The 27,701-nt window shown below is 38.9% G+C and overlaps 2 protein-coding genes across 3 annotated transcripts; one reads left to right on the top strand and one right to left on the bottom strand.

The window, feature by feature from the left end:
- The first annotated feature begins 688 nt into the window (after positions 1 to 688).
- USP8 (ubiquitin specific peptidase 8) lies at positions 689 to 17,790 on the top strand. Of its 2 annotated transcripts, none has more exons than XM_009886126.1 (19): positions 689 to 792; positions 1,478 to 1,622; positions 2,110 to 2,195; positions 4,874 to 5,018; positions 5,634 to 5,691; positions 6,423 to 6,582; positions 6,853 to 7,015; positions 8,268 to 8,412; positions 8,614 to 8,834; positions 10,021 to 10,617; positions 11,829 to 11,918; positions 12,539 to 12,619; positions 13,017 to 13,279; positions 13,874 to 14,086; positions 14,621 to 14,831; positions 15,157 to 15,393; positions 15,881 to 16,023; positions 16,383 to 16,515; positions 16,751 to 17,790. In XM_009886126.1, exons 1-19 carry the CDS (start codon positions 689 to 691, stop codon positions 16,934 to 16,936), a joined length of 3,381 nt encoding a protein of 1,126 aa, XP_009884428.1. In that variant the 3' UTR covers positions 16,937 to 17,790. The 2 variants fall into 2 exon arrangements, with proteins under 2 accessions (XP_009884428.1, XP_009884429.1); XM_009886127.1 differs by having other exon boundaries at positions 6,438 to 6,582.
- A 743-nt stretch (positions 17,791 to 18,533) lies between these two features.
- On the bottom strand, positions 18,534 to 27,342 carry USP50 (ubiquitin specific peptidase 50). Its single transcript, XM_009886169.1, has 9 exons — positions 27,313 to 27,342; positions 25,483 to 25,696; positions 25,155 to 25,325; positions 22,653 to 22,830; positions 22,020 to 22,212; positions 21,188 to 21,385; positions 20,592 to 20,734; positions 19,335 to 19,467; positions 18,534 to 18,710 (listed from the first exon to the last, which is right to left on the bottom strand). The coding sequence occupies exons 1-9, from the start codon at positions 27,340 to 27,342 to the stop codon at positions 18,534 to 18,536; spliced, it is 1,437 nt and encodes a 478-aa protein (XP_009884471.1).
- Positions 27,343 to 27,701: the final 359 nt, after the last annotated feature.

A 27,701-nucleotide genomic window follows, 5' to 3' on the forward strand; every position in this document is an offset into this window, starting at 1 on the left:
TGTGGGTTTAAATAATTCTACAACTTTGGGAGGATTAATTTATACTGTTAACTGTTTACCCACTGTTTGCATCAATAATACTTAGAACTGATACAAGAGGACCCTTATGGATAATTAACATTTAAATAGTTGCATTTAAGCAGCTACATTATTCTTCAACTTCTGGCTAAGAAGTTTTCTTTGACTTCTGAAAATACTTTTTTCCTTTTATGCCTGTATTACAAGTAATTGCCCAGAATAAGTAACAGATTTCTTCCTTTTTGCTTTAAAGATATATATCTTTCTATGTAAATAATTCTGATTTAATAGTAGTAATATAGCCTAACGTCGAAGACATAGGTGTACTGATAAGTACTGATGCTGTAGTACTATAATAAGATTTTGCTAGATTGTAGCGGACCAGGTCATGTACTAGAGTTCCAATTCATTACCTACAATTAGATTACACTTAGAATTTTTCATTATAGCTTAAACTTTAACTGCATAAGTTCCAGATTGTTTTATACTAGTGTTAATTCACGTGAAGTGAGATAGATTAGATAATAACCCCATACAGGTAACTAGAACTGCATTAAAAGTCACTGGAATCTAATTGGGCTCTCCCTCCTTTTTTCCCCCCAGAAAATTACTGATAGAGACTTCTAAGAAGCTATACCATCCTAGAAGGGACATAAGTAACAACATTAACATGCCTGCTGTGGCATCTGTACCTAAGGAGCTATATCTCTGTACTTCATTGAAAGATCTGAACAAGAAGACAGAAATAAAACCTGAAAAGACAAGTACAAAGAGGTATATATATATATATATGTATGTATTAGTTGATTTTGGATTAATATTAGAAGTATTAGTGCTGCTCTGCTGAGCAGGTTGTAGAACAAGTACGTCATGCATCTAAATTTCCTCAATTATTTGTTAGATATAAAGTCTTTGACACTCTTATGTCTAGATCTCTCAGCTCTCGCATTGCATATGCTTACTGCCTACAGAAGGTAACTTCACAGGCTGCCAAAACATGACTTGGACAGAGCATGATGCCCATGAAAGTTTCATACTTTGAGAAAAGGCTATATAAATGCAAATTCTAAAAAATGATAAAAAGTTAGCAAATTCTGGGTACAGAAAATATTTTGCCTCTTGCATTTTTAGACAATCAACAATTTAATTTTGTCTTACTATGAATTAGTTTTTCCTCAAAAAATATTTTAGAAGGGAAAAGTACTTTTCCCCTAATTAAATAGCATATTGAAATATGGAAGATTTTAAATAAGGCTAGTAAACAACTAGCAAAGAGGAACATTATTTGGAGGACCATGATTGTAATTCATATTTAATGAAAGTCTTATATGAAGGTGGTAAAATCAAACATTTAGTATATGGGCAGAGGCTGTGAACACTTAAAATGGCATCTTGTAATGAAAAGGTGTTTGGGAACAAGTCAAAAATCACATGCTTTACTCCTCTTCTTTGATTTCAGTTATGTGCAGAGTGCTCTTAAGATTTTCAAGGCAGCCGAGGAAAGCAGATTGGACCGAGATGAAGAAAAAGCTTACATTCTATACATGAAATATGTGACTGTTTATAACTTTATTAAAAAGAGACCTGATTTTAAGCAGCAACAGGTATAGAAGCTTTCTGATTGATGTCTTCTGCATTGGTAGAAGTCTTAGAAGTTAATTAACACTAATGCACATTCAAAGGATTACACTAGTATTAAGTAAACTCTCACTTATGATGATATTTTTCCCTTTCTATTTTTGAAAAGTCTATTGTTAATTGCTTTTACAGTTTACTTTTAATACACGTAAGGTATATAAATTGTCAGATCTGTGAGTATTTTTTCCAGGGAAACATATTTCTGTCATCTTTCCCATTCAGACTTTTTTTGGTGCAGTTGCCTTGCCTAGCCTTTATTTATTAGTGCTATAGAACATTTTACTTAGAAACCCATGTTTGAGAGGAAAATATTTTCATTCAAAACAGTTCCTTTTGTTGGCATTAATATCATTATAATACCAATTCTCTGTACATTAGTGGCTCTCGATATGCATGGAAATAAGCATTATTAAGCTGTACAATTAATATGTGCGGTGATGCTTGTAATTTTAGGATTATTTTCATTCAATTCTTGGACCTACAAATTTAAAAAAAGCTATTGAAGAAGCTGAAAGACTCTCAGACAGCCTTAAACTCAGGTATGTGAATACAGTAAATAGATATGATATTATTTATTATACCTGAAGCCTGTACATGTGCAATTGCAGGTTTTCATGCCATTTAGTAGTAAGAGATTGCACCTGAGTAGACCTTAGATACCTGGAACTCGAGAGCTTAAATTGTTTATCCACAGAAGTCTGTTATTAGAGATCATTTTTGTCAGCATAGTCCAATAATTTGTCACTGTATACATTGTCTCTTAATTCTTGGTAACTATGATTTGTTGATATTGTCTCCTATTTTTGTTTAATGACTAATAAAAAGAAGCCACAAGATATAATCTGTATATACACTAGAGGTGATCAAGAGCCTTTTCATCATAAGGTCATCTGAAGCCAAATATGCTCATGACTCTTCCTAATTAAAGAGTCCTCCTAGTGTGGATTTAGTTTCCACTAACAAAACAATGACTCTTCCTAATATTTACATATGTTAAAGAGTCCTCCTGGTGTGGATTTAGTTTCCACTAACAAAACACATTTTTGATTCTTCAGCTAGCTGCTACACCTTTTCTCTAGCTCTGCCACATGCAGGTGTGTATATGGAAATGCATGGTTTTGCCATCATGTAACTGAGCTGATGCTAACGGGTGTTTGAGTAGCTCCTTTACAACTGACAAGTTACATGTCTTTGTGCCATAAGCCATGAAATTGCATCGTTAAGAAGTTGTAAGGTAGAGTCTATCTTTAGGTGATATTTAGTGCAGTATGTCTTGCTTCCAGCCCTATCTGCTTTTCCCATCCTTAGCAACTATCTTTCTCACCCCTTTCTCGCTCTTTCAGAAAAAAGCTAGGCACCTTTCCCTTCCCATGCCGCCCCCCTCCACCCCGTCTCCCCAGTATTATTGGGAAAGCACCCTTTAAAGTATCCATAAAGTTAGTTTAGGTGAACAAGGAAATAAGAGTGTAGTTACACGTATATGAAAAGAGACTTTCCAAATTATATTCTCATTATACTATGCATGAAACAATCTAGGTTTTCCTTATTTTTAGTTAAGAGTCTTACAATTCAAGAGAGCTACAAACTCACTGCAAGGGTAAACACTGACAGAGTTATAGAAACCCAAAATTATTTAGAGACATTATTTAGTAACTTTTGGCTTTTTATGAAAGGAACAGAGTTTTGAAAGTCAACATAATTAATAACTTTCCGCTACTCTGGGCAAAGTGTATATATATTTGAAGGGAATATAAATGAAATGTGACTCCTCTGTAACTACAGGAGTGGTTTCAGGGAAGTTATTTGTATAATTCCTTCTTGAGGCAGTAGGCCAGCAAATAGTTTAAATGTTAATTGTTAACTAAAAGTGGAGCTGCTGAGACATCATTTGTGTAGGAGCAGAAATACCTGCATGAATGACCTATGTGCTTCAAAGGCATAAATGAGGTATCAATGGATAAATATTCCATATCGGCTGAATTAAATTAAAATCTGAAGTATGCTTTAGTGCCGTTAACTCCAAATGAGAACAAAATGCTCGTCTAACTTGTGATGCCTTTGCCAAATCAAGAAGCCTGTTTAAAAAATAAAATTACAGGCCTGCAGCCTTCTTTCTATTAGCGGCCAATTAATGGAGTAGACTTTGAGGCACAATTTGATTTAATGATCTAGTTGATTAACATAGTACTCTTGATATGAGAGACAGCTGTATTGTTGTTGTCATTTTAATCCTGATTAGGCACCATCTAATTAAAATGAGCAATTACTAATACAGTTCAGTGTTTATATTTCACTGCTTGGTTCAGTCATCCAAGTTGTTAGTTCAAAACATTCTTTTTTTTTTTTTTAATGGATCACTAGTAACCGTTAAGCTTCTCAGATACATTAAATATAACAGAATGCTATTTAACAGTGATGTGTGGATACAAACCTGCAGTTGGTGATCTAAAAGCTGTACTTTGGAGGTCCCCGGTTTACAATATTGTGATCGTCCCTACAGCAGCAAAAGGCTGGGGGGGGTAATTTTAAAGTGTAAGGCTTTATGAAGAGGGCAGCTGTATGCAAGACCTAGGTTCACCAAAGCTCTCGAAAATACACGATTCTTGCATTGACTTCACTGTAAGCCCAGCGTTTGAAACAAACAGCAGGGACATAGGTGAGGCCATCAGTATTATGAAGTCAGCTTACATCCTAAAGGTGACTGCTACCATATAGGTAGTTCTGATCTGACTTCTCAGAAGAAGGAAATTTAGATAACTGAGCTAACTTATTCCTAACTGTTATTGTTAGCTCTGTTGCAAAACCAAATAAAATACCTGGGATGATTGTTATAATATATTGAAGTTTACCTGTAAGTCACTAACACTTACTCTTTCTTCTATGAAATGAAAAACCTATTACATTTAGTGACACCACAGCTAAGCATGACCTCATAGTTAACCTTAGGAGCAGTGGCTATGAAATAGGACCCAAAACAGGACTTAATAGGAAAACCAACCCAAGAGGGGGAGAAATAATATCATGCAGTCATGGAAGAAAATGGGGCTTGTTGGAAATACAGAAATCATCAGTACTTTAACTTTTTTTTAAAAAAACTTTGAATACATTTTTTTTTTCCTCCTGAAGACTTGATGTTTCTGATCTTAATTAAACAAGGCCAGCCAATAACACAATACTGGGGGGAAAAAAAAAAAAGGCCTTTTCTTCCCCCCAATAGATATGAGGAAGCTGAAGTTCGGAAAAAACTTGAAGAGAGAGACAGACAAGAGCTGCAGAAAAAGCAAGAACCAAAAGATGATGGAAAGACTTCAGCCAAAAACTCCTCAGAAAGTGCTGTGGATTCCAAAGGAAAAAGCCAAAGGGTAACTGAGGATGTTTACAAACTCTAATTCAGTTTTAATCTAGCATTTGATCTCTACTAATAGCTATTTCCAGTTCAGAATAACGTGTTGGGTTTTTTTTTTTTTATATAGCTCACACTCCCCGCAACCCTTCTTTGACATTTCTTTGGAAGATGTTGAGTCCTACCAACCTCCAAGTCTTGCATTAGATAGACTAGGTTTTTTTGTAAAGTGAAATTCTGTAGCTAGTGTAAGAAACCCACTGTAAAGGTAACAAATTGATGTTATGCATAACATGCCTCCTCTCTAGGAGAGAGCTCACTTTTCACTTCACTGCGGAAAGAAACTAATTTCTCTGCAAATAGTTCACAAATTTCACCTAGCAGATGATGCTGTCCTAGGTTATATTGCCTTTTTAACCGTTTTCTGTCTAGGTAGGGCAGCATTTTTAGTACTTTGGTCAGACATTTTCAGAAGCAGCTTCCTTTTTCTACGTTTCTTCCTGTGGCTTGCAGACTGACCAGTTTCCTTCAAAGCTCTATGAGAGTCAGTGTCTGTTGGCCACCTTGGTTCTGAGTATTAGATATTAAACTAACATTGTTTTGTTTGTTTGTTTTTTATTTCCTTACAACACAGATTAATGGTGAGAGGAAGCATTCACTGGAAAGAAAGGAGCAGTCTGACAGTTTGAGTGGTAAGAGATGCAATGTTCACACAGATGTGAAAAAGGTCTCCATATGACTGTGCACCTATCACCTAAGCAGCTGCAATTCTTTTAATGAGTTGTTTCACAGTAAGAGTATTTTGATGAAATTCTAGTATCCTGCATTTCAGTAACAGTGACTTAGTAATTAACTGAGCTCTATATTGCAGCCTTCACCACTTCTGTTGAACTTAAAAAGCTGTACTTAGTTTTTCAACAGTTGAATAACTAAATTAAATTCAACAATTGAATAACTAAATTAAAGTGGTGAAATTGTCTCCTCAAATGATAAGAAAAAAATCTAGGCAAGGCTGAAATGTGTCAGCTTTCTCAGTTAAATAAGAAATTTTTCCTCTCTCCTCGCAACCTTCTGGGTTTTGTTCCTGTAATAAATATGTGAAAATGTTCTCTAGAGTTCTTAAATGAAGAGGAACATCTGCAGCACTTAAGATTACAAATGCTTGCCTGTATAGCTTGATTTAAATGAGAGCACAAAAAGTTAGTTTATCACTGAAGTGTTCAATATTGTCTAATTCAGCAGATGAGATGCTAATCACGACAGCAGTGGGAAGAAAATGTCCAGTATGTTTATTCTGTAGTGCTCACCTCCATGACTTTATGGGACTTTTCTGTTCTGTTTCATCTGTTTGCAGTCTTGATTTCACCAGTCAGATGCGATAATAGCTATCTCCATTTATAATGTAGCTTTTTACATCTAATAACTTCTGTATTTCAAGGAGCAATCACAGCTGAGAAACTGTTTGCAATGATGTCGGACAAAAATATTGAATTGATTATAATGGATGCTCGAAGATCAAAGGATTATCAGGAATCTTGTATTCCAAGATCTATCAGTGTCCCAGAAGAAGCCATCAGTCCTGGGTATGAAATAGTGTTAAATGATAGTGAAATACTTAATTTTATGCTTTTATAAATTGACTGAAAATAATTATGTGCTTTTAAAGCTTGTACACTTAGTTTTGGAGTCCCTGATACATACAAGTGTATCTGGGCAGCTCTGTTCTCATATGTACTTAGTTCAAGTCAGAGCATATTTATTTTATGTAATCCATGTGTGCTTATGTGCTTGGATGTTGTTGGACAAAATGTTACTTGTACGTTTGTCTTTAAATGTATGTTAATACATTTCAGAGTTACTGCTAATTGGATTGAAGCTAGGCTCCCAGAGGATTCTAGAGATCCATGGAAGAGGAGAGGACACTTTGATTATGTTATACTGCTAGACTGGTTTAGTTCTGCCGAAGACTTAAAGCTAGGAACAACTCTTCAGAGCCTGAAGGATGCGCTTTTTAAGGTTGGCTAGTTTCACGTTTTATATTAATTCATTTCAATAAATAAGAAGGTCTTAAAGCATCTATAATTACAAAGTATATGGAAGACTTAATGACACTTTAGGCAAACATCTTGGTTCAGTTTTCAAAGACTGCTTATTTTGATAGCAGAAGTGTGGTCTGAAGTTTCACTTTCCCATGCTTATGCTCTAGTAGAAGACAATATAACATATTAAATAGGTGAACAGCAGAATCATTCAACTCCACTCCTCAACAACTAGCTCATAGTTCTTGGCTGACAGAGTTACTTAGGCAAGTACTTAGTACTGTTTGCCAGAAACATTGTCACCCTCTTTTCTGTATTAGAAGCTATAATTCCTTACTAATGGGAACCGGCTGCCCTGTATAGGCAGGCCGAAGGACTGCAAAGAAGCCTATCAGCCAGGCACTTCCTAGAATGAAAGCGTTTTGGTGAAGGAGACCCCAGAAATATTTTCAGCCTGGTTAGCTTTTCTGCATTATTGAATATAACTTTTAGAGAAACATGAATTTAAATTTGAGCTTCATCAGCACAGGTTGCTTATAGACTCAATATTAAGCAGATGCTCAACAGAATCACAGAATGGTCAGGGTTGGAAGGGACCTCTGGAGATCATCTAGTCCAACCCCCCCAAACAACATGTTCAGGTCAGAATTCTGGCTATGGCTGTGTTGTTCCTACTCTTTATATAGGTGTCTCTTGTGTTGTCTTTCTGTTACCTAAGCATTCGGGACTGGGGTTCAGAGAGAGTTCAGGCAGTTCTCCCTGTTTATTGCTTTACAGAATATTCTCTGAGCCTCTGTGCCTTGTTCACGTTCTAATACTGAGGACCTCAGGAAGAGGGCAGTCTAAAGCCTGAACTCTCAAAGGTTTTTCAGAAAGTTAATGTTAGGCTTTTTAAAGCCAATGCCCCTAATCACTCAGCAAACTTACCAGATAAACAGAAACAAGTATTATAATAAAAATATTTTTCTGCATGGAGGACCATTACCTGAAGTACCAGACCCTGTTGTAGGTAGAGCCAGGAACCTAACTGTGTTGAGTATTCTCCAAACACAAAGATGTTTCCTGTTCACCAAAGGGTTTTTGCAGCCTGTTTAGTTCTTATTTAAATATCTCAAAAATAACCTCTTTCAATGTAATGACTAGGCACAGAAATTTCAACACCACTGTTAAGATGTAAAAGTTTCTTTTCTATTTTTAAATAATTTCATTTCAAACTTTTTGTCTTATAGTGGGAAAGCAAAACTATACTGCAGAATGAACCTTTAATTCTAGAAGGAGGTTATGAAAATTGGCTCCTTTGTTTTCCCCAGTACACAACAAATGCTAAAGTGACTCCACCCCAGCATAGCAGGAGTGAAGCAGTGACTGTTTCTTGTAAGTATAAAGGATGAATGTCCCTCCCTCCCTCCCAAGTGTTTAGAATTACTAGATGTATCTTTAATTCATTCAAATACATTTGGGATAGCCTTGCTCTGGCTAAATCTAAGTTTTGGGGTGGAACGTGGGGGTTATTTTGCTTTTGTGTTTTTGTTTTAAGAGCTTTCTTATGCTTCCCTTCTCTCCCGCCTCCTAAAGTGGATTTTACATATCCATCTCTGGAAGAGCCAGCTCCTGTTCCACCTGTTGTTGCTATAAAGCCGTCTCCAACAGAAGTGATTGAAAATGAAGAAAGCAGAGATAATCTGGAAGAGAGACTAAAATCACTTAACAGACCAAACGCACAGGATGTTGCTGTTCCAAAATCTGACAGTTCAATTGTAGTTAATCCAGTATCGATTACAAGAAGTATCCCTGAGGTAAGCTGTGTTTTGGTTTTTTTTTCCAGAGTTAATATATGGTTAATCTATTAGAGACCCACCACATGCAGAAGCCTAAATCCATAAGGAAACATACTCAGTATTTGTTTAAGCCTTGGATGTGACTATATTGGTAAAGAGACTATTGGTGGTCTGTGAAGCCGTGGTTACTAATCTACAGGACTTGATGAAACTGAATATACTTAACATAATTACAGAGCTTTTCATGAATATTTTTATACAAGCACCTGAGAAATTGAAGATCAGCAATTGATCATTAATTCAGACAGTCTATAAGCCAGCTTTTCTCCTCAAAACATATATATGATGAAATACAGGGAGGATAGTTAGGCCACGACTTACCTGGGCTATTCCAGAGGTCTCTTTTCCAGCAACTGTATTTTCCTTCAAATAACAACTGTATTTCCTTCAAATAACGACCCAGTTGTGAAAGTACAGGGTTTTGTGTCTTTCTTTCATGGGGTTAAAACTTTCTAAAGACATCTTTGTAGAGTCATCACACTAAAATAATATTTTCCTTAGGAGACAAGGCTAAAGTCAAACGCATCGCTTTCACCCTTCTAGATACTGCCTTTAATACAGATTTCAGCTAAGGGACCCTAAACCTTATTTCTGCTCTCCCCTGAACTAGACTAGCTTTCATTTCTTCAGAGCTTCTACTTCAGCATCAAAACCAACTTGCTCTCCTAGGTCTGATCATAAGTCATTCTTAAATATGTCTTCCCATCAAGCAGTTCTGCCTTAATCACATGCTCTGTCACATGACTGAAAGAGCCAAGCCCTGATTAGGCTGCCTGATTGCCCTAAAATGTTCACCTTGGGAAGCTTGAAAATAAGGAGTTGTAATCAGTGCTTAACAGTGTCCTTATTCTGTAGGGCTTGTTGATTCTTACCTCACATCTCTAAGTTAAGTGAATACCTGGTGTCCTTATGATTCTGTAGGGCTTGTTGATTCTTAGCTCACATCTCTAAGTTAAGTGAATACCTCATTTTACTAACAAGCGATTTGAATTACTAGATTTAATGAAATTGAAAGTTCACTATCTCTCTGGCAGAAGTCAACTTTATATCATCTTTATTCTTTTATAAATCTCACTTAGAAGCAGCTTAGCTAATGGGGCAGTAATAGCTGTAGTGAACTCTTGTTCTACACTTCATGTTACAGGTTGATCGTACTAAAAAGCCTTCACTAAAAATTGCTGATGATGACAGACCAAAACCTGAAAGTACAGTGAGTGACAGCCAGCCTGTTGAGAATGGTCGAATAGTTCCAGACCGGTCCACAAAGCCAGTATGTGATGCAAAGAGCATTCTGACAGAAGAAGAAAAGAGTCGTGTACATGCAGAAACTGCTGCCCTACTAGAGAAAAACAGACGGGAAAAAGAACTTCGGGAGAGGCAACAAGAAGAACAGAAAGAGAGACTGAAGCGAGAAAAAGAAGAACAAGAACAAAAAGCAAAAGAAGAACAGAAAGAAAAGGAACACAAAGAAAAGCTACAGCAATCCAAAGAGGACAGAGAACAGAAAGAGAGGGATGAGCAAATAAAAAGAGATCAGGAGCAAAAGGAACAAGAAAGAGCACGCAAAGAAGTGATAGAAGCAAAAAAGCAAAGTAAAAATGAACTAGAAACCATTGGTGCAAAAAGGATTGAGACTGACAGAATATCTATGGAAGAAAGAGAAAAGGGAACTCGAACACCAGAAACACAGAGACGCACACTGGGTGACACACCTCAGACCTTTGTGGCTGTTCCAGGCAAGGTTAGTGAAAAAGAGAAAATCGTCACCAAATGTGGAGTAATTATTCAGGATGATTCATGAGTGCATACTCTAGTATCAATCTGGAAATTTTAAATAGAAGACACAAATAGTTACTTTTTTTTTTTTTTGCAAGACAGCCTCATTTCTTGCTTGTAGGTGGGCAGCATGGCATCACTACAGGATAATAAAACTTCCCCCTGACATGGAGCCAGAAGGGATGGTTCATAGACTGCAATCCTTTGTTTCAAAAACAGAGGCATGGTGGCATTTTATCTCTTATACCAGCCCAGTACTGTATATTATACTGTTGTAACACACGATAGGGACAGAATTATCATCATAAACCCTTTGGTGCCCCCGGCTGCATAGATGCTGATATAACAGGATATTGTTGACTGGCATAGGAGGCAAAGCAATACCCTAATCTAGTATTTTGCTGAGAACAGTCCAGTTCCAACTCTTGGCGGGTGTCACAGTTCCTTCTTTCCTCAGATTCTTGAAAAAAATTGCAAAATTTCTGAGTGTAAAAATCATCTGATCATGAAACAGGTGCCAATTGTGAAGCTGCGTTCATAACAGAACAAATGTCTTTAAAACCATTTCTCAGGAACATGCATTAGGATATTTTTCTTGCCCTTTGCAACTGCAGTTGTTATTTGACCAAACTTTGATGCTTGTGTAATGCAGATGCACAAGGAAGTCGAAATAAATCTTCCTGGGCAATCTTAGCACAGTCATGCTTGAGCTTTTGTTTGACTGACAAAGCAACTTCACATAATCCTAAAATGATTGCCCATGATAAACTAAATTCATAATGTTGGCTTCACAGTTTGCCTTTTTCATGAGAGGCTTTATCACAGTGAGATGTAAAAGGGGAAAAAAATCTTTCACTTAAAAACAAATTGTAAAACCCACAGCTTTTATAGAGAGGAAAGTAGTGTAGGTGGAACTTCTGTGCTTAAAACTACATAACAGACTGTCTTATGTAATGCAGCATTCTGCTACAAAGGCTGTTCCAGCAAAGTGCCTGTAGTGTAGACTAGGAAGAATAAACATGATGTGTAGATACCTGCTCTCACCACTTCTTTGTGCCACGCGCATTTAACAACCAAAAAAGAAAATATAACTCTTTTTCCCTATTTTGCTTTATCAGCATTCTTTACTGACACTCCCGATGAAAATTGAAAGCCTTCTCTCCAAATCTTTTACAGCAAACTGGGGTTAAAGGACAACCAGACAGTGGAGCTCAAAAGCCAGGACCACTTAGAGAGGATTCTGAACAAGATACTGAAAGACTTAAAGTAATTACAATGTGTTGTATGTAGCCAAAACCAATCAAGCACAGATGCTTTATCATTATTATATTATGTTACATTCCACCTCATTTCAATTTTTAAAGTCATCATCTCAAGAAAAGACTATGCCATGTTTACAGCTGTTTGTTTTTGATTTTTTTTCCATTTGTCGTATTCATCTGAAAAAATATTTTAAGCTTTCACTAGAAATCTTCATATGTTTGTAATGGCATTAACAAGCATTCCACACTTGTTCGTCATCTCACACATACACCTTCACATACTGCTTTGAAAGGGAGAAAATATCATCTGCATGTGTCTAACAGAAGCACATATTCCTAATAAAGTAGCTTTTTAGGGAAAACATTGAGTAGTCAGACTTTTGTGAGCCTGAATTGTCTTTTTTTTTTCTGGAGCACGTCAACAAATGAGTTTTGTTTAGATTGAGTGATACACTATAGTAGTACTATATTACTGTTACAATAAATTGTATTTGCAGCTATAATGAAGGATTTCTTATTGAACTGGTTTACGTTAAATCATGTAACTATATAGGGAAAGTCACAGGCAGCTTGCTGCTCTGCCTAAGTACCTATACGTACCTTACATTTCTGTTTATTTATTAGTCTCAGCGGGAGCCATTAATGAGAGCACGAAGTGAAGAAATGGGAAGGATAATACCAGGACTGCCTGCAGGCTGGGCAAAGGTAACTTTCTATTCTGATGTTATAATCAAGTTGCCTTGCACAGTTTTGTAATACATTTCAATTGTGTCTTATTTCTAAGTTAGCTCATTTAATTATTTTTTTGTTATTCCCTCTTCAACTTCCACACAGTTATTTTCTGAATTTTAACATTATTTATAATGAAGCTACGAGAGCTCATCTGCTGTTTCGGGTACTAAGCAGTTGCTGTTAAATATACATTTTGGTTAAAGTGGTGCCTTCCAGTAAATTTAATCCCTCAAGTATTGAGGCCATGACTGTTAATGTCTCAATGTTTGAAAAACTCATGCACTGTTCTCGCAGTAGTTTAAAAATAGGTAAGTAAGTTAATGATGGATTTCTACTTGGTTTTGAAACAATTTGTTTTTTTTCCCCCAAGTTTCTGGATCCAATCACTGGAACCTTTCGTTACTATCACTCGCCAACAAATACTGTTCATATGTATCCACCAGAAATGGCTCCTTCATCCACGCCTCCATCAACCCCTCCAACTCATAAACCCAAGCCACAGGTGACTGTTGAACGAGAAAGAGAACACTCCAAACTGAAGCGCTCCTACTCTTCCCCAGATATAACCCAAGCCATTCAGGAGGAAGAGAAGAAAAGAATTCCTGTAACCCCAGCAGTCAATCGTGACAATAAGTATGTTCGATAAGTTACACCACAGCTCATGCAATATGATAGCGTATAGGACTTCCTTTGTGGTTAATCAACTGAAATTCATTAATATTTTCTAAGTAGGTTTGAAAGGATGCAAGACTGATAGACTTCAATTTCATTGCTAGAAGTTCAATGTATAGGGCAGTTACCTTTTGAGAATTAGGGTAATTGTTATGAATTTCAGAGGTCACAGTGTAATTGGAAAAAAGTTGCTTTTTTAAGTTGTTGCATTTGCATTAATGTAATAAATGCCAGTCTTTTGACAGCTTGGGAAATGCAGTTTTCAGTTTTTAAACTGGGTTAAATCAACAGCTAATTCTTCATCTGTGAATTTAAAAAAAAACCCAACAACCAAACCACAAACAAACCGACAACTGATGGAGCCTAGAACTCAGCCTCATTATAGGCCAGTGTAGATGGGTTTCTCTCTATTGCATTGACTGGTCTTACACGATGGCATTTGGTGACTTCTTGTGCCAGGATATTTCGTTCCCTGTGAGGGAGCGTGGTTCTGTTGGCTTATGTGCACAGCCTTGTCGAGTCTGAGACTCCTAAAAAATAATTTCTTCTTTGCAGACCCGTCTGTTATACTAAGGCAGAAATTTCGAGACTCTCTGCATCACAAATTCGGAATCTTAATCCTGTGTTTGGCGGATCGGGACCAGCTCTTACAGGACTTCGTAATCTAGGGAACACTTGCTATATGAATTCCATATTACAGTGTCTGTGCAACGCACCTCACCTGGCCGATTATTTTAACAGAAACTTGTATCAGGATGATATTAACAGGTAACAATCTCTTATTCTCATCCTTTAATTTACCATTGAAGGAAAAAAATTTGCCTTTACAATTGTTAATTCAAAGAAGCGCTTAGTTAGGTTAAGGGGGGGTGTGTTTTTCTAAGTAGGAGACAAATGCTAACTTCTAAATGTTGACATTTTCAAAATTCACGTGTGTGACAAAATAGGTTTTACTGCAAAGGCTTAATTAAACTGTGCTTATGACATTATGAAATGTAAGTGTACTAGAGTCTCCTAAACCAAACAGAATATTTAAATAGCAGTTTACAAATAAGCTGGAAACAACTGTACCTTCCATCAGTCCAGCCTTGAATGTGGAACCAAATTACAGTGCCAAAGTAGACAAAAATTTTAACTCAGTCCAACAGCCAGTTTTTCTTGGTCTAAACAAATTACTTTGAAATTGGGATAATGTCTTCAGTTAATAACAATAATATTTAAAAGTTAAGTTTCAAGTTTAAGTTACTTGAATGACTCACTCTTTTTTTTTTTTTTTTTTTTTTTGTCTATTTAATTGTATAGGTCAAATTTCCTGGGGCATAAAGGTGAAGTGGCTGAAGAGTTTGGTGTAATAATGAAAGCTTTATGGACAGGACAGTATAAATATATCAGTCCAAAAGACTTTAAAATTACAATTGGGAAGATTAATGACCAATTTGCAGGATACAGCCAACAGGACTCGCAAGAATTGCTTCTCTTTCTAATGGATGGCTTGCATGAAGACCTAAATAAAGTAAGCAATACACTTGTAACAAATTATACATCTGTCAAATGATCGAGAGAAATAAATTTTAAAAAGACCTTCATATTTCATAAGAGGATTACATTACTGGAACCTTGTATAGAAGGAATTCAAGAATTGAAGTAGAATTTAGTTTGAAATATACAAGGTACTGAAGGGAGTAATGGAAAAAGCCTAACTAGATAAGAAAAAGATGGCTACACTGACATGTTTAAATATTCTTGCAAATGTTCAATAGCATGCTTGCCCATAGATGAAACTTTTTATTTTATATATGTTAATATATGGCTGTGATATTTAAACTTCTGCTATCCAGGCTGACAACAGGAAAAGATACAAGGAAGAAAACAATGATCATCTTGATGACTTCAGAGCAGCAGAACTAGCCTGGCACAAACACAAACAGCTCAATGAGTCCATTATTGTGGCACTTTTTCAAGGCCAGTTCAAGTCTACAGTGCAGTGTCTTACATGTCACAAGAAGTCCCGGACCTTTGAGGCTTTCATGTATTTGTCGTTACCGCTTGCATCTACTAGTAAATGTACACTGCAGGTACGCTGGCACTAGAGAAGTAAAAACATTTCTGTGACTTCATTATGATGTTGCTTCTGCTCAGCCTCTTGTTGAAGGGGGTGGTCAATATTCCAGCTTAATTTACAGTAACCTGAAAGATGAACAGATCTGAGCCTACTTTATTTTTTAATTCTTCTAAAGTTAAAAAAAATAGGTCATTCCTTAAAAGTTTCAAAGTACAAGCAGGATGGAAATATTTAAGCCACAGTAGCAGAAAAGACATGTATAGTATTTGGTTTTGTAAGTCATAATATAAATACTTTGTGGTTTTTAAACAAAATATTGTAGGTATATTTTGAAGGACTTGCAGCTAATTAATATACGCAGTAAAACTTACTTCCACAGATGGATGAAACATAGCACACAGATAATTGATGCAGGTTAACAACCAAATAGGAAACAAACATTTTTGCTACACTTTCTTAAACACCTGCCCGTCACAATCTGTGTTTGTATTTTGTTTTAGGAATGCCTTAGGTTGTTCTCCAAAGAGGAAAAGCTCACCGATAACAATAGATTTTACTGTAGCCATTGCAAAACTCGGAGGGATTCTCTGAAAAAGATAGAAATTTGGAAATTACCACCTGTTCTTCTTGTGCACTTGAAACGGTAAGGGAAACAGTGATGGGTGAAAATTAATTAGGGTGAAGTGATGAGGCCTTGATGGAGATTGACCCAGTGCAATAGCTAACCATGTTTAATTAGAGGAAGCTCTGGATGTATTTCCAGTTGTGGTGTTGCCAGAATTTTATTTTCATCTGACGCCTATTTTACTGGACGAAGCACTTTTACAAGTAACCTCTCTTCATTTGTGGTAGCAAACACATGTGCAGGCATTAACAGAATCTTTTCAAATGCTTCAGTTTAGATCACGTCCTGGTTAAAAGCAGGGGAAACAAACATGCTTAACATCCTTAAATAGCTTGTGAACAACCTGTAACTGATAATGATGTTTTTTAATTGTCTAGATTTTCCTATGATGGAAGATGGAAGCAAAAGCTTCAAACTTCTGTAGATTTCCCATTGGAAACTCTTGACCTTTCACAGTATGTTATTGGTCCAAAGAATAACTTGAAGAGATACAATCTGTTTTCAGTATCAGTAAGTAACCATGTCACATTTCAAAGTTCAGCTGGTCTTTATGCCAAGACTTGGGTTAGCCTGAGTGGCTCATCTAGGTTTCCAGGCTGCCTACCTGGTTGCAGATTAAGTTGCATTCTAAAAAGAATGATTGGTATTCCGTAAAAATCTCACATTCTAGTTTATTTCCCTAGCCAGGGAAGAGATGGCAGTTTCCGAGGCCATTAATTCTTTTCTTTTCCTCTTTCGTTTACAGAATCATTATGGCGGGTTGGATGGAGGGCACTATACAGCCTACTGCAAAAATGCTTCAAAACAACGCTGGTTTAAGTTTGACGACCATGAAGTATCTGAGATCTCAGCATCATCTGTGAAATCCTCAGCTGCATATATTCTCTTTTACACTTCTTATGAACAGCGAGCAGTGGATATGGCCACATAAAGTAGAGTGGGTTAAGAAAACTGGTTTTCTTTTTATAAGAGCAAAGTAGGTATGGGATTGCTATAAGTATGCAAAACTATGGCAAACATAGTCACTTACAGATAGGGGGATGGTTGCAGCAGCTTTTCGGCAAGCAAGCTCGCTCTGGTCAGTACTAGTGCTTAAAAATCAGAAGACTGATTAATAACGCTTGTGGTAATACTGCCATCTGTGAAACCATTTAAAAAGCATACTTGCATTACCATTTATTTAAAACCAACTATATTTTTAGTCTGTTACAAAATTAAATTCTAGCTTAGTCATCTGAAATCTATTAACAAGTAGTTGAAAATGTCTTAAAACCCCAAGGCATATCTCGATTTTTATTTTTTTCTTTCACTGTTATGGCCTTTTCACATTTCTAACCTTAAGCTTGATTCTACTGTGAATACTCTAGAATGATGTAAACAGTTAGGAATGTAAGTGTACATATTGATTGCATACTTGCACATCAGAACTATGTATATAATAAAATGTTGTCCTTTTTGTGAGAATCTCTAAAACTCAGAGGATTGTGTTTATTTGCCAGCTCTAAGTAATTGCAACACTACTTAATAAAAAAGCAGAGCTGTATTTTTTCTGTTAGCTTTTGTCAATATTTGTGCACTTCAGAGTTATTCTAAACAAACGAGATTTTTCCTTTTTAATTTTTTAATATAAATTTTCATGTACACATGCATTAAAAACCTTAATGAAGAAATGATTTAAAAATATATCCTGTTAAATGTATGTTTGGGTGTGGTGTTTTCCTTCTCAACTAGTTGTGTAATGGTCAGAATTCTAGTTAATGACAGCGTGAATCATATTCACACAGTTTAAAAGTTTTTTTCAGATGAAAAAAATACTAGTTTGTGTAGAACTGATTAGTTTAGAAACTATTTTAGTTGCATCTTACACGTTTCCCTGCTCTGCATTTGGGTTAGTTTTCCCTCTCTGATTAGGTTGGCATTCAAAAATCTTAAATGCTACATTTTGAGCTTTTCTCTGTCTACATGTGTGTGTCTTGGTGATAGAACTAAGACCAGGATTGATTGTGTTCCAGATGCTTACAAGCTGCAAACAAATCTGCAGTGCTAGAGGGACAAAAATGACAGTACTGGAATAGTGCCTTTTTCTTTCTGTTATATTAATGGTCACTTCTTCTCTGCTCGCTTCTGAAACGCATACCTTCGCTCGTCTGGTCGTGTGCTTTCGCCTTAGTATCCTACTGTCAGTTTCTGCATGGCAGCTTAAAACAACAATATATTTAACCAACAGAGAAACAGTAATTTTCAGGTAAGTGCATCATATGCTCAGCATTTGTGTTCTTTAGAGGGACGTATGGGGTTTGTCATGGAAAACAAGCAGTAGACCTTGTACAAATGGAACGGATGCACGTTCCTGAACAGGTGCAGAAGCTGTAACTCTTCTTTCCAGAAATTACTTCCTGAAAGACTGTGCCGGATCATCAGGTAATGCAAATGCTCTAGTTTATTGGTGAAACAGGACGTGGCTGATGCTGCCAGTGAATTCCAATTGCTGGCCTACTCACTGTTCATTTTCCACGGCTAGCAGATTTTTAAGGGGTGCATGGAAGTCCTTGACAGGTGTAGAATAGGAGATAAGCATTGCCAGTCTGCACCAAGGAATTTGGGATCTCAGTGATCTGCTCATCATCAAAGCTGTACCAGTTTTTGGTGACTGAGTGCTTGCAGAACGCCGTGTAGTGGCCATCATCCAGAAAACCAGAGTGGTTCTGTAACAAACAACAGAGCCTGTTAAAGCGGAAGGCTCGCTCTTTCTCCTTACAGGCAAAGCTAGGACGTGGCAATCATATTTTTTTTTGCACTTGGAAAAGATGGGAGAGAAGATTCTATCCCCATTTGGCCAGCAGCAAGGAATGTTAGTTCAAATAAATGCTTTGAAACAGAGCAAATAGATGATGATTATACTTCTCTGTTTTACAATAATAGATTTGCAACCCAGGTATTAGCGCTGACACGGGTCACTACAAGCAGGTCACACTTGCAGTGAGTGATAGAAAAAGAGACTGTTTAGTCCTTCCTTATGGGTGGGACCCGCACAGCTTCAGCTTGTGAGTTTATGCTGAAAAGGCTGAGGAGGCTCCAACCAGGCGTTACCAGCCCAGAGTGCACGTGTGGTAACATTGGGATGGCAGGGGAGGAGGAGAGAGAAGTGATGATGTCTCCTCTCTTCTTTAGTTACATACTGTTACCGCATTATCTCCATGGCAGGATTAAAAAAAAATAATTAAGACCATATATAAAAAATATAGATCATATGTATGAAGTCCAAGCTAACACCATCTTCATTAGCTCCGTGAGGCATTACAAATCAAAGCAGGAAAGGCAAAGCTCACCACTATCGCACACAGGCTGTACTCCGCGTGCTTGCACAAAGGTGGGGAAGTGTAAGGAGAGAGATCCAGGCTGCTGAGTGGATAGCAGATGTCGGTCAAGAGTTTCCCTTTGTGTTTGTCTTGCCATTCAAACCTGGAAAGGAATTTCGAACTATTTTAAATAACACTCACCTTCTTTCTTCTATTGTGGTGGTTGCTTAACTGACTTTCCTAGGGGAAGGGTAAAAAAATCAATTACCCAGTGTTTTGAAATGGAAAGATCTCTATTAACATCGATTATTAAACTGACAGAAAATGTCCTAAACCTGCAAGAGATGTCCAGCAAGAAAAGCAAAGATCTTGCTTCCTTGTCCTTCTGTCTATGAGAAATGTCAGAAGTCAAATCTCTGCATCTCTGTCACTGTGTCCTAAATGTTTTGGACTGTGCTGTTGTCAGCTCTTCTTTCATGCCAGGCTCCATCCTGCTTTCCTTTGTAACTTTTAGTACAATGCTGTACTTCTAAACTTTTATAACGCAGCCAAGGGCTGCAGCTGGGGACCACAAGTTCATTTGAGCATGTCAAGGAAAGCAGAAGCTGAATGGGCAATTAGATAACTTAACTCTGGGATGATTTGGCTTCCCAGGACTACGTTACATAATTTTCTTTATAGGTCGGAAGTTGTTAAGAATAAATTCCTGAGAATAAATCTGGCGTCTGGCCATGGGTGGCTAGTCAAGTCTGCTAGTCAGGAGCTCTTACCCTGATGCATTGCTCTGTTTAGTAGACCCAGTTGCTTAGACCTGATTTAGTTAAGAGATGAGATAGATAAACAAAAATACAGTGTCTCGGCTGCAATAATGACAAGCAGAATGCCCTGTTGCAGTCGCGCGCTGAGAACCCAAGTCACAAGCTCTCCCACTTGCCACAGGAACTCGCAGGGATGTCTGACTGTATGCAGAACCTCTGCACTAGTCTGTAGTCAGTCACTCCTCTGAGGAGATTTTTTCCCTTTGGAGAAGAGATCGCAAATGTAGTGAGTGAAATTTGTTGGGCTGGAGGACAGAGTAAGGCAGAACACCTTGTCTGAGATTTCAGGAATGCAACTTTTATGTTTGACAGGTGTATTTTTCTAACTGCCTATTTAGCTTCCGGGTATCAAAAGTTTTTAGCATCCATTTGCAGTGATTTTTTTCCCTATTATGCAAATCCAAGTGACTGTCCTTCTTGTCTCACAAATCCCTGGGAACGGCCATGTCCTACCCTATATCGACTGTACCTCTTTAGGTGAAAAATAACAATCTGCGGTGCCCTGGTTATGATGCTCTTTACCACAGCATCTTGTTTCATTCCACACCAGGAACAGTGGATTTGGTTGTTCCAAGTCAGTGTGTCTTGCTGAAAGAAGCATTTGAGACAGTCCTGTCAAAGAAAAATAATAACAACAATAATAATAAAATCATTTGATCAAACAGATCTCCACCCCTGAAGATCCTACGCAAGGTAAGAGAAGGTTTTGCCATATCTTGGAGCTTTCTTCCTAATGGAAGCATGACATAGCAAGGCTGAAATTGGAAATACGCTTGGAACAGAAAGCAGCCAACACTGGCTTCCTTTTTCCCCAAAAAAAATGAGGAAATACTTTGATGAGTGAAAGAAACCCTCCTGGTTGCTATTGAACAACCTTAATATCCCTCATCCCATGGCAACTCAGGAGTGTTGCTCCCATGACCTTACCAGCCTCTGCGGTCCAGAGAGCAGTGCAGAAACCCCACTTCTCTTTGGACCAGTTCAAAGACTATCCATTAGACATTAGTCTAAGCCACCTGTTCCCACACAGAGCAGAAACCAGCAGAAACGTACTAGAAATCGTACCTGCAGAGAGCACGCACTCTTAGAAGGGACGGGCAGGGAAAGAACGGTGAAGCTCTCGGGTCTCTTGGCGGTGGTCTTACATTCCAGACATGTGATCTCGTAACTGAGTTGGCCCTCAAATAGCTGTGTGATAATAGATGTTTCACTGACACTCCCTCTGCTTGCTTTTGCATCGGGTATGCATTGTCTTTTGCTTGACTATAGAGAAGAAAAGTTTAAAGAAATTGACAAAAAGTAGGTAACCAACTGTTTCAGAAGTGCCTTCTCTGGGTTTTAGTGGTCACTGCCCACTGCCTGTGTAGGTTCATACTTGCTGTCACAGAACTTGGCTCTAAACCGCTCTAAAATGCTATTACTTTACTTGATGTTTCATACATGCAGAGTAAGCTAAATTCCTTTTCTGAGAGAAATTAAACAAAAATGGAATATTCTGGACAGTAGATGGGAGTGATTTTATTGCTAGACAAGCTCTTTGTCAGTAGATCCAAAGAAGAGAAAGGCAGACATGGGGGCATGGCAGGCAAGATTTCAGGCAAACGAAAAAGGGGAAGAATGTAAAGCGTGGAAGGAGCAAGAAGAGGGACAGGTGAAGATAACGGAGCTACAGACAGCATTATCATTTAGATCAGGGCTGCAGTTTGATGGAGCATTAGACAAGAAGCAAATGAGTTACTGTGTGTAAGTGGGTATGAAATGAAGAAAATGACACTTTTTAGCAGCCACATCATGTAGTTCGGGAGAGGAGGATAGGCAGTTATTCCATGGAATGCTACATGATGAAATGCAAAGAAGAAACAGCTACAGTCCCCAAAAGCCACAGCTGGGCTCTTACCTTGAGAGCCTCATGGAGCTCATTCAGCACACAGATCAGAAACTCCTGCGCATCCTGCTGAGTCCTGTTCCTGAAGGCTGGGTACCGCTTCCCGAGGGCTGAATGAAAAACCTCTGGGGAAACACAGCCAAACTCTCCAAGCCACATGTCGGACATCAAACAGCCAAAGGCAGCCACAGACTGGCCATTCTCCCTTGGAAAAAATAAACATAAGTTTCAGGCAGAGTATGAAAAGTGGGTGGCTCCACCTTCAAATGGGAGCATAGTATATAAACCTAGAAAGTACCCGCAGGTACAGGAGGGCTCTGACACCCTGTCATTTGGTTTGAGGGACTCTGCAGATACTAGAAAGTAGCAGGAATCATCATTGAGACAGCAATGGTAGCAACTGGTACGATCATCAAAACAAAAAAAAAAAAAGAAGTATAACACTTAGTTACCCAGCAAGAAAAAATGACTCAGGGTCTCAGAGGAAGGAGACAGAAAGCAGCCTGTGGCCAGTTTGACTGCAACTGTCTGGTGGGGAGCTGGTAGGTGGCTGCCTCGGGACATCCTTGTGGCAACACGCATCCTTTGGGAGGAAAATGGCAGCACCAGGCAGAAAAATACAAGTAGTGTGAATAATCAGCTTACTTGTGTAGGGCTGCTTTGTACTTTCCTGAGAGGAAAAACTCCACAAGCGGTGACACGCTGCAGAGGCACTGCAAAATTGCATTCATGTAGCATGTGTTGCCCAGATTCCTCAGGCCAGTGAGCCCTGGGTGCCGCTTGTTCCTCTCTGCCATTGCTTCCGTGCAGGAATTCTTCACACCTTCCAAGCAAATGGAGTCATACTTGCACTTACTAGAAAAAAACCCACAACAGTGGAAATCTAAAATGCTACTGTGCTGTTTGTATTACGGCTTTTAGAAAGCGATACTGTCTTGAGGAGAGGTTTCCTGCTGTTTCAGGATCTTCTTTGTAAGTCACACTCATGTTTACTTTCATCAACCTAATACGGCGGTAAAGACTCTCTGTCTCCCACACGGAGCTCTTCCCAATACGTTGATATACATCATTAAGAGGTATTATTTAAATACCTGAGGTTTTAGAGTTATTTCTAAAATTCCACTTAGTCTTTGACTCCATACATAATTACTCAAAACGCATAACCAGCTGTAAATAGCTACCTTAAGCCCTTCTCCCTACAGAATGCATATTATATTTCATTTCCTCAGTGGTCTGGTACTTATGTATTTTCTAAAACCACAGGTTGCAGTCCAGATGCCACTATAAATGGGATGCTCTTCAGATTTTTTCTACAAAATGTTACTAAATTAATGCTAAGAAAATTTTAGTAGGTTTGTTTTCTTGCTACACAAGTCTGTCCTGGACCAAACTCTCCCCATCCCCAACTAGGCAGAAGTGAGGTCTGAACACGGACCCTGCACAACCCACACGCGCTCGCTGATGTTGAATTTTTAAAGGCTGTCACTTTATTCTGGTGCAGATGGAGGGAAAATTCTGAAACCTTAACAGTCTTTATAGAACAAGAAAAGCCATTCCTTTCCCTTTAGCTCAACACCACCTGCCGTGTCTGGAGACCTCCCAGGCCAACAGCCCTTTTCTATCATCTAATAGCTACAAAACAACTACAAAACTGCTTCCTTCTAAATTGCAGTAGAGCCAACATTTCCAAGCAGCTCTACCTATAGACTAGTATCCTACGAAAATGCTTAGTTCCATCTTTTACAGCCATGTCCAAGAAACGCCGACTCCGAGGAGAAAGCAAGTTGGGCCGCTTGCATATGGAAGATGGCCGGGAAGCCACTGGCCACCTGGCGGGGAGCCTGTGCTTGCCCCAGCTCAGGGGGGCTGCCTTTTGCCTGCTGCTCTTCGTACCATCACCTCTCCCGTTGGTTTTCATGGCATGACTGGCATGGTCCCACGTGTCTGTCCTGTCCCGTCCCCCCAGGCTCCCCTTGCCCCATGGCTTTGTGATGCTATGCTGTTCCATCTGTTCTTGTCCAGGAGAACGCGCCCAGCTCCACTTGTCTCCATCTCCTTCCTACACGCCACCCAAAGCAGCCTTGGGACGGGATGGGCACCCACCCCTTTCACCGGGCGGAGAGTTTCAGCCTGACTCGCCTTTATTCATGTTTCCTCCTACTTGTGTTAGCGGTCATTATTGCCGTGCTGTGACGGGAGGGCAGTGACGACTGAGGGCGTTGACCACAAACAGGTAGAATCACCTCAAAACATCACGCTGAATTAGTTCATTGATGTTTGGAAAATTTTCCTGAGGAAAAAAAAGTAGGGGCAGATAAGCGTCTTTTAATTAGCTAATGAGACAGGGTAGTTGATCTCTGAATTTCCTACACCACTGAAGAGCAGCAGTTTTTCCCCATTTAAGGTAAAATTTGGGAAGTAACAAGTATCCACAGAAGAGGCCCAGGAAGCCATTAAAGAAATCCCTGACTGTCTCACTTGTTAAGCTTCAAGCAAAGGACATCTCCCAGCTCTCTTCGGACAGCTTATCTGCTGCCCCTGTGACTCATCTCCCAAACTGTGTATCTGCAAACTGAGATATAAAAGCAACACACACACCTCCTTCTGCTGCGGTTTGGGCCGGACTGGCCACTGAGATGAACGACTATTCAAAATCTGATCTGCAACATTTTTGTAAATGGAACTATAATATTGTACATACTTTACCAAGAGTTTCAAATGTTTTAAAATCTAAATTATAATGCTGTGAGTTGAACCTAAAACTTTCAACCAATACGTACAGATGCCTGAATATGTACCAACATGTAAGTATATTCACATATGGGTTTTCTTCCGCCTTGAAATATTTGTTTAATTAAGTTTTGTTAATGAATCTCAACTAGCCAGGAATTCAATCCTTCCTCTTTCTGCAAACGTATTCAGTTCAAACATGCAAAATATGAGGTTGAAATGCAATGCACCTTCCCCTGCCGGGGCTGTGATTGTTTGTACGCAGACGGAGGTACTTTGTCAAAGGGCTACAGGGAAAACTGAGACAAGTACCTGTTGCAGGTTTCCCAGAAGGCGTGCTGCAGAGCAGCTGCGCTTCCTTGGTGTGCTTTGGATAACTGAAATCACCAGACACTGCCCTCACCCTCGTACCCTTACCTCTGAGCAGGTACAGATTGAAGCCTGCAATACATCTGTTGTCTGCACAGAAGTAAAGGGCTTCTGTAAATTCTCTGACAGCCTGTTTTGATGGAGCTTCCATTCTCATTCCTATGAGAGCATCTCCAATGTTTCTGTGATCCCAGAGCCCCCTGGCGTATTCCTGCAGCTCTTTGGGGGAAAACAAGTATCAATGAACTTCTAATAACATACACTAATGCAGAAATAAAATTCAAACAGGAATTAGGGCAGTTGCAACATTGGAGGAAATATCAAGAACAAGAACAGTGTGGAATCCACTTTACTTTATTGGAATTTAGCCACTTACTTAGATAAATTGAATTCAATGGGATGACTCTCCATATTTTCCCGATTTTATCTTCTTTTTGACAAAAACAGTCATGGTAAGCATCCATTCCTAGTTTGGGATACAGGGTACAATTCCAGCAGCTTGAGTTCTTCTTCTGGCTAATGATTTTTTGATGCTTTGTGTGATTTTTCTCAGTGTCTCCTTTATCCTTCATTTTAGAAGCTTTTCCAGTCTAAAAAAAACCCCAAGAAAAGTCAAAATCAAAATTGTAATATTTTGATGGCAGGATGTAGAGTTTCACATTTTGGTGGGGTAAGAAAGGGCTAAGGAGGCTTTCTGGCTTTGGGTCACCAGCTTACCTGTCATGTACTTATTAAATATTGCTTCAAAGAAAGAAAACCAATACTACAAATTGGTTTTATTCTTCTGTCTTCCCACGAACCATTTTTGTCACTGGCGAATGACACAGGTGCTTTTAGTACTCATCGCTTCGTGTTCCCAGTTGCTCATGGTACATCTTTTTTACCCCTGGTCTCTCACACGACTGGAAGATTTGATTGACAGAGCCATATCCCAGTTCCTGCTCTAAGCTGCTGCTCCCTTCCCACTGCCTGTTCCGGCCCAGGTGATGTCCACTCCAGTCTCCATACATGAGTGGAACAGGAGCCAGATGGCATTAGTTTTTAAGTCTTACTTAGAACAAATACCATATTTTCTACCATCGACTTAACAGAAGGACATACTGACTGCTACTCACGGGGGATGGAGGAAGTCAGGTGTTTCATGCAAGCTCGGGGAAAGGCTGAGCTACGGCTGCGGCGGAGGCTCAGGAACGGCCACAAACATCTGACTCGAAGAAACAAAATTCTAGCAAATTTCTGCAACAGATTTGCTCAGTTGCAGCAAGGGTGTGAGTCTAGAGAAACTCTTTTAGTCTAGAGAAAAGAAGATTGAGGGGGGATCTTATTAATGCTTACAAATACTTAGAGGGAGGGTGCCAGGGGGATGGGAGCAGTCTTTTTTCAGTGGTGCCCAGCGATAGGACGAGGGGTAACGGGCACAAGCTTGAACATAGGAAGTTCCATCGTAACATGAGGAGGAACTTCTTTACTTTGAGGGTAGCGGAGCACTGGCACAGGCTGCCCAGAGAGGTTGTGGAGTCTCCCACTCTGGAGACATTCAAAACCCGCCTGGACGCCGTCCTGTGCAACCTGCTGTAGGTGACCCTGCTCTGGCGGGGGGGTTGGACTAGATGATCTCCAGAGGTCCCTTCCAACCCTAACCATTCTGTGATTCTGTGAACAACGACGTTTCCTCCTGCCTAGCACCACCTTCCAAGGACAGGTTTTGTTCACGGTTAATTGCATTTTTGTGGAAACAAGAGAGAAGGATGCCAGTGGTTGCAATGGCCATTACTCACATCTGAAGAGGGAAAGCCTGAAGTTTCAGACTCAGAAAATAACCAGCTAGCCATTTTTCTTGACTTCAAAGCTCCCTGTAAGAAAGAGTTTTTCAGGTACTGTTCAAAAAACAGTATGTTGTAATCCTCCTCTTCCTGCCCTGAAACACCCCTCAGCAATTGTTGGGGCTTAGTTTCCACTTCTACTACCACTTACATCACTATCTGTATCTCATACTTTGCACAAACCCAACAATAAATACAGCAGCATCACACAAACACGGAAAACCACTGCCTGGAATATTTTTTTTTTTTTTTTAATTAGCTTCTGTGTAGTGCAACAACACATGCTGACATGTCTTCACCTTCTACATGGTTAAATAACACTGAGATATATTTCGTTATTACTAATGAAACTGTAATTAGCCCTGTACCCCGGCATATCTTACCTTTCCTGCCCCTTCATCTGGAATCTCCATGTCAGGAACTTGCACCTTGATTTTCTTGGCAAGCTCCTATTACTGGATGAAATACTCTCATCATCTGCTCAAAAAAAAAAAAAAAAAAAAAAGCACAAAAATAAACTACAATCCCCCAAAGGCTTAGCAGCTACAAACTGTTGACAAGCTTTACATTTACAGTGATGTATTTTCTAGAGTAATTTGCTGTACTTAAGTTTTGGCCCCACCATAGCTGATACGAAGGAACTGTATCTTGATTTCACTCCATTAGTGACAAGCATGAGCACAGCCAACTACTTCTTTAGAGAAAGAGCACCAAACAAGGTATGTTGGAAAACATACTGAGAACAGTAGACAGAAGAAAGGAACCCAGTAAT

The sequence above is a fragment of the Charadrius vociferus genome, unplaced genomic scaffold, assembly GCF_000708025.1.
Source record: "Charadrius vociferus isolate BGI_N301 unplaced genomic scaffold, ASM70802v2 scaffold365, whole genome shotgun sequence".
NCBI classification, from domain to species: domain Eukaryota; kingdom Metazoa; phylum Chordata; class Aves; order Charadriiformes; family Charadriidae; genus Charadrius; species Charadrius vociferus.

Bases quoted from the DNA above. Each gene is read 5' to 3' on its own strand.
- USP8 (XM_009886126.1), top strand. From the start codon at position 689: ATGCCTGCTGTGGCATCTGTACCTAAGGAGCTATATCTCTGTACTTCA. The intron at 5,019-5,633 runs GTAACTGAGGAT...CTTACAACACAG, and splicing joins CCAAAGGAAAAAGCCAAAGG to ATTAATGGTGAGAGGAAGCA. The intron at 14,832-15,156 runs GTAAGCAATACA...TCTGCTATCCAG, and splicing joins TGCATGAAGACCTAAATAAA to GCTGACAACAGGAAAAGATA.
- USP50 (XM_009886169.1), bottom strand. From the start codon at position 27,342: ATGGAGATTCCAGATGAAGGGGCAGGAAAG. The intron at 25,697-27,312 runs GTAAGATATGCC...GGTTTTTTTTAG, and splicing joins CAGATGAAGGGGCAGGAAAG to ACTGGAAAAGCTTCTAAAAT. The intron at 20,735-21,187 runs GTACGATTTCTA...TTTCTTTGACAG, and splicing joins AGAGTGCGTGCTCTCTGCAG to GACTGTCTCAAATGCTTCTT.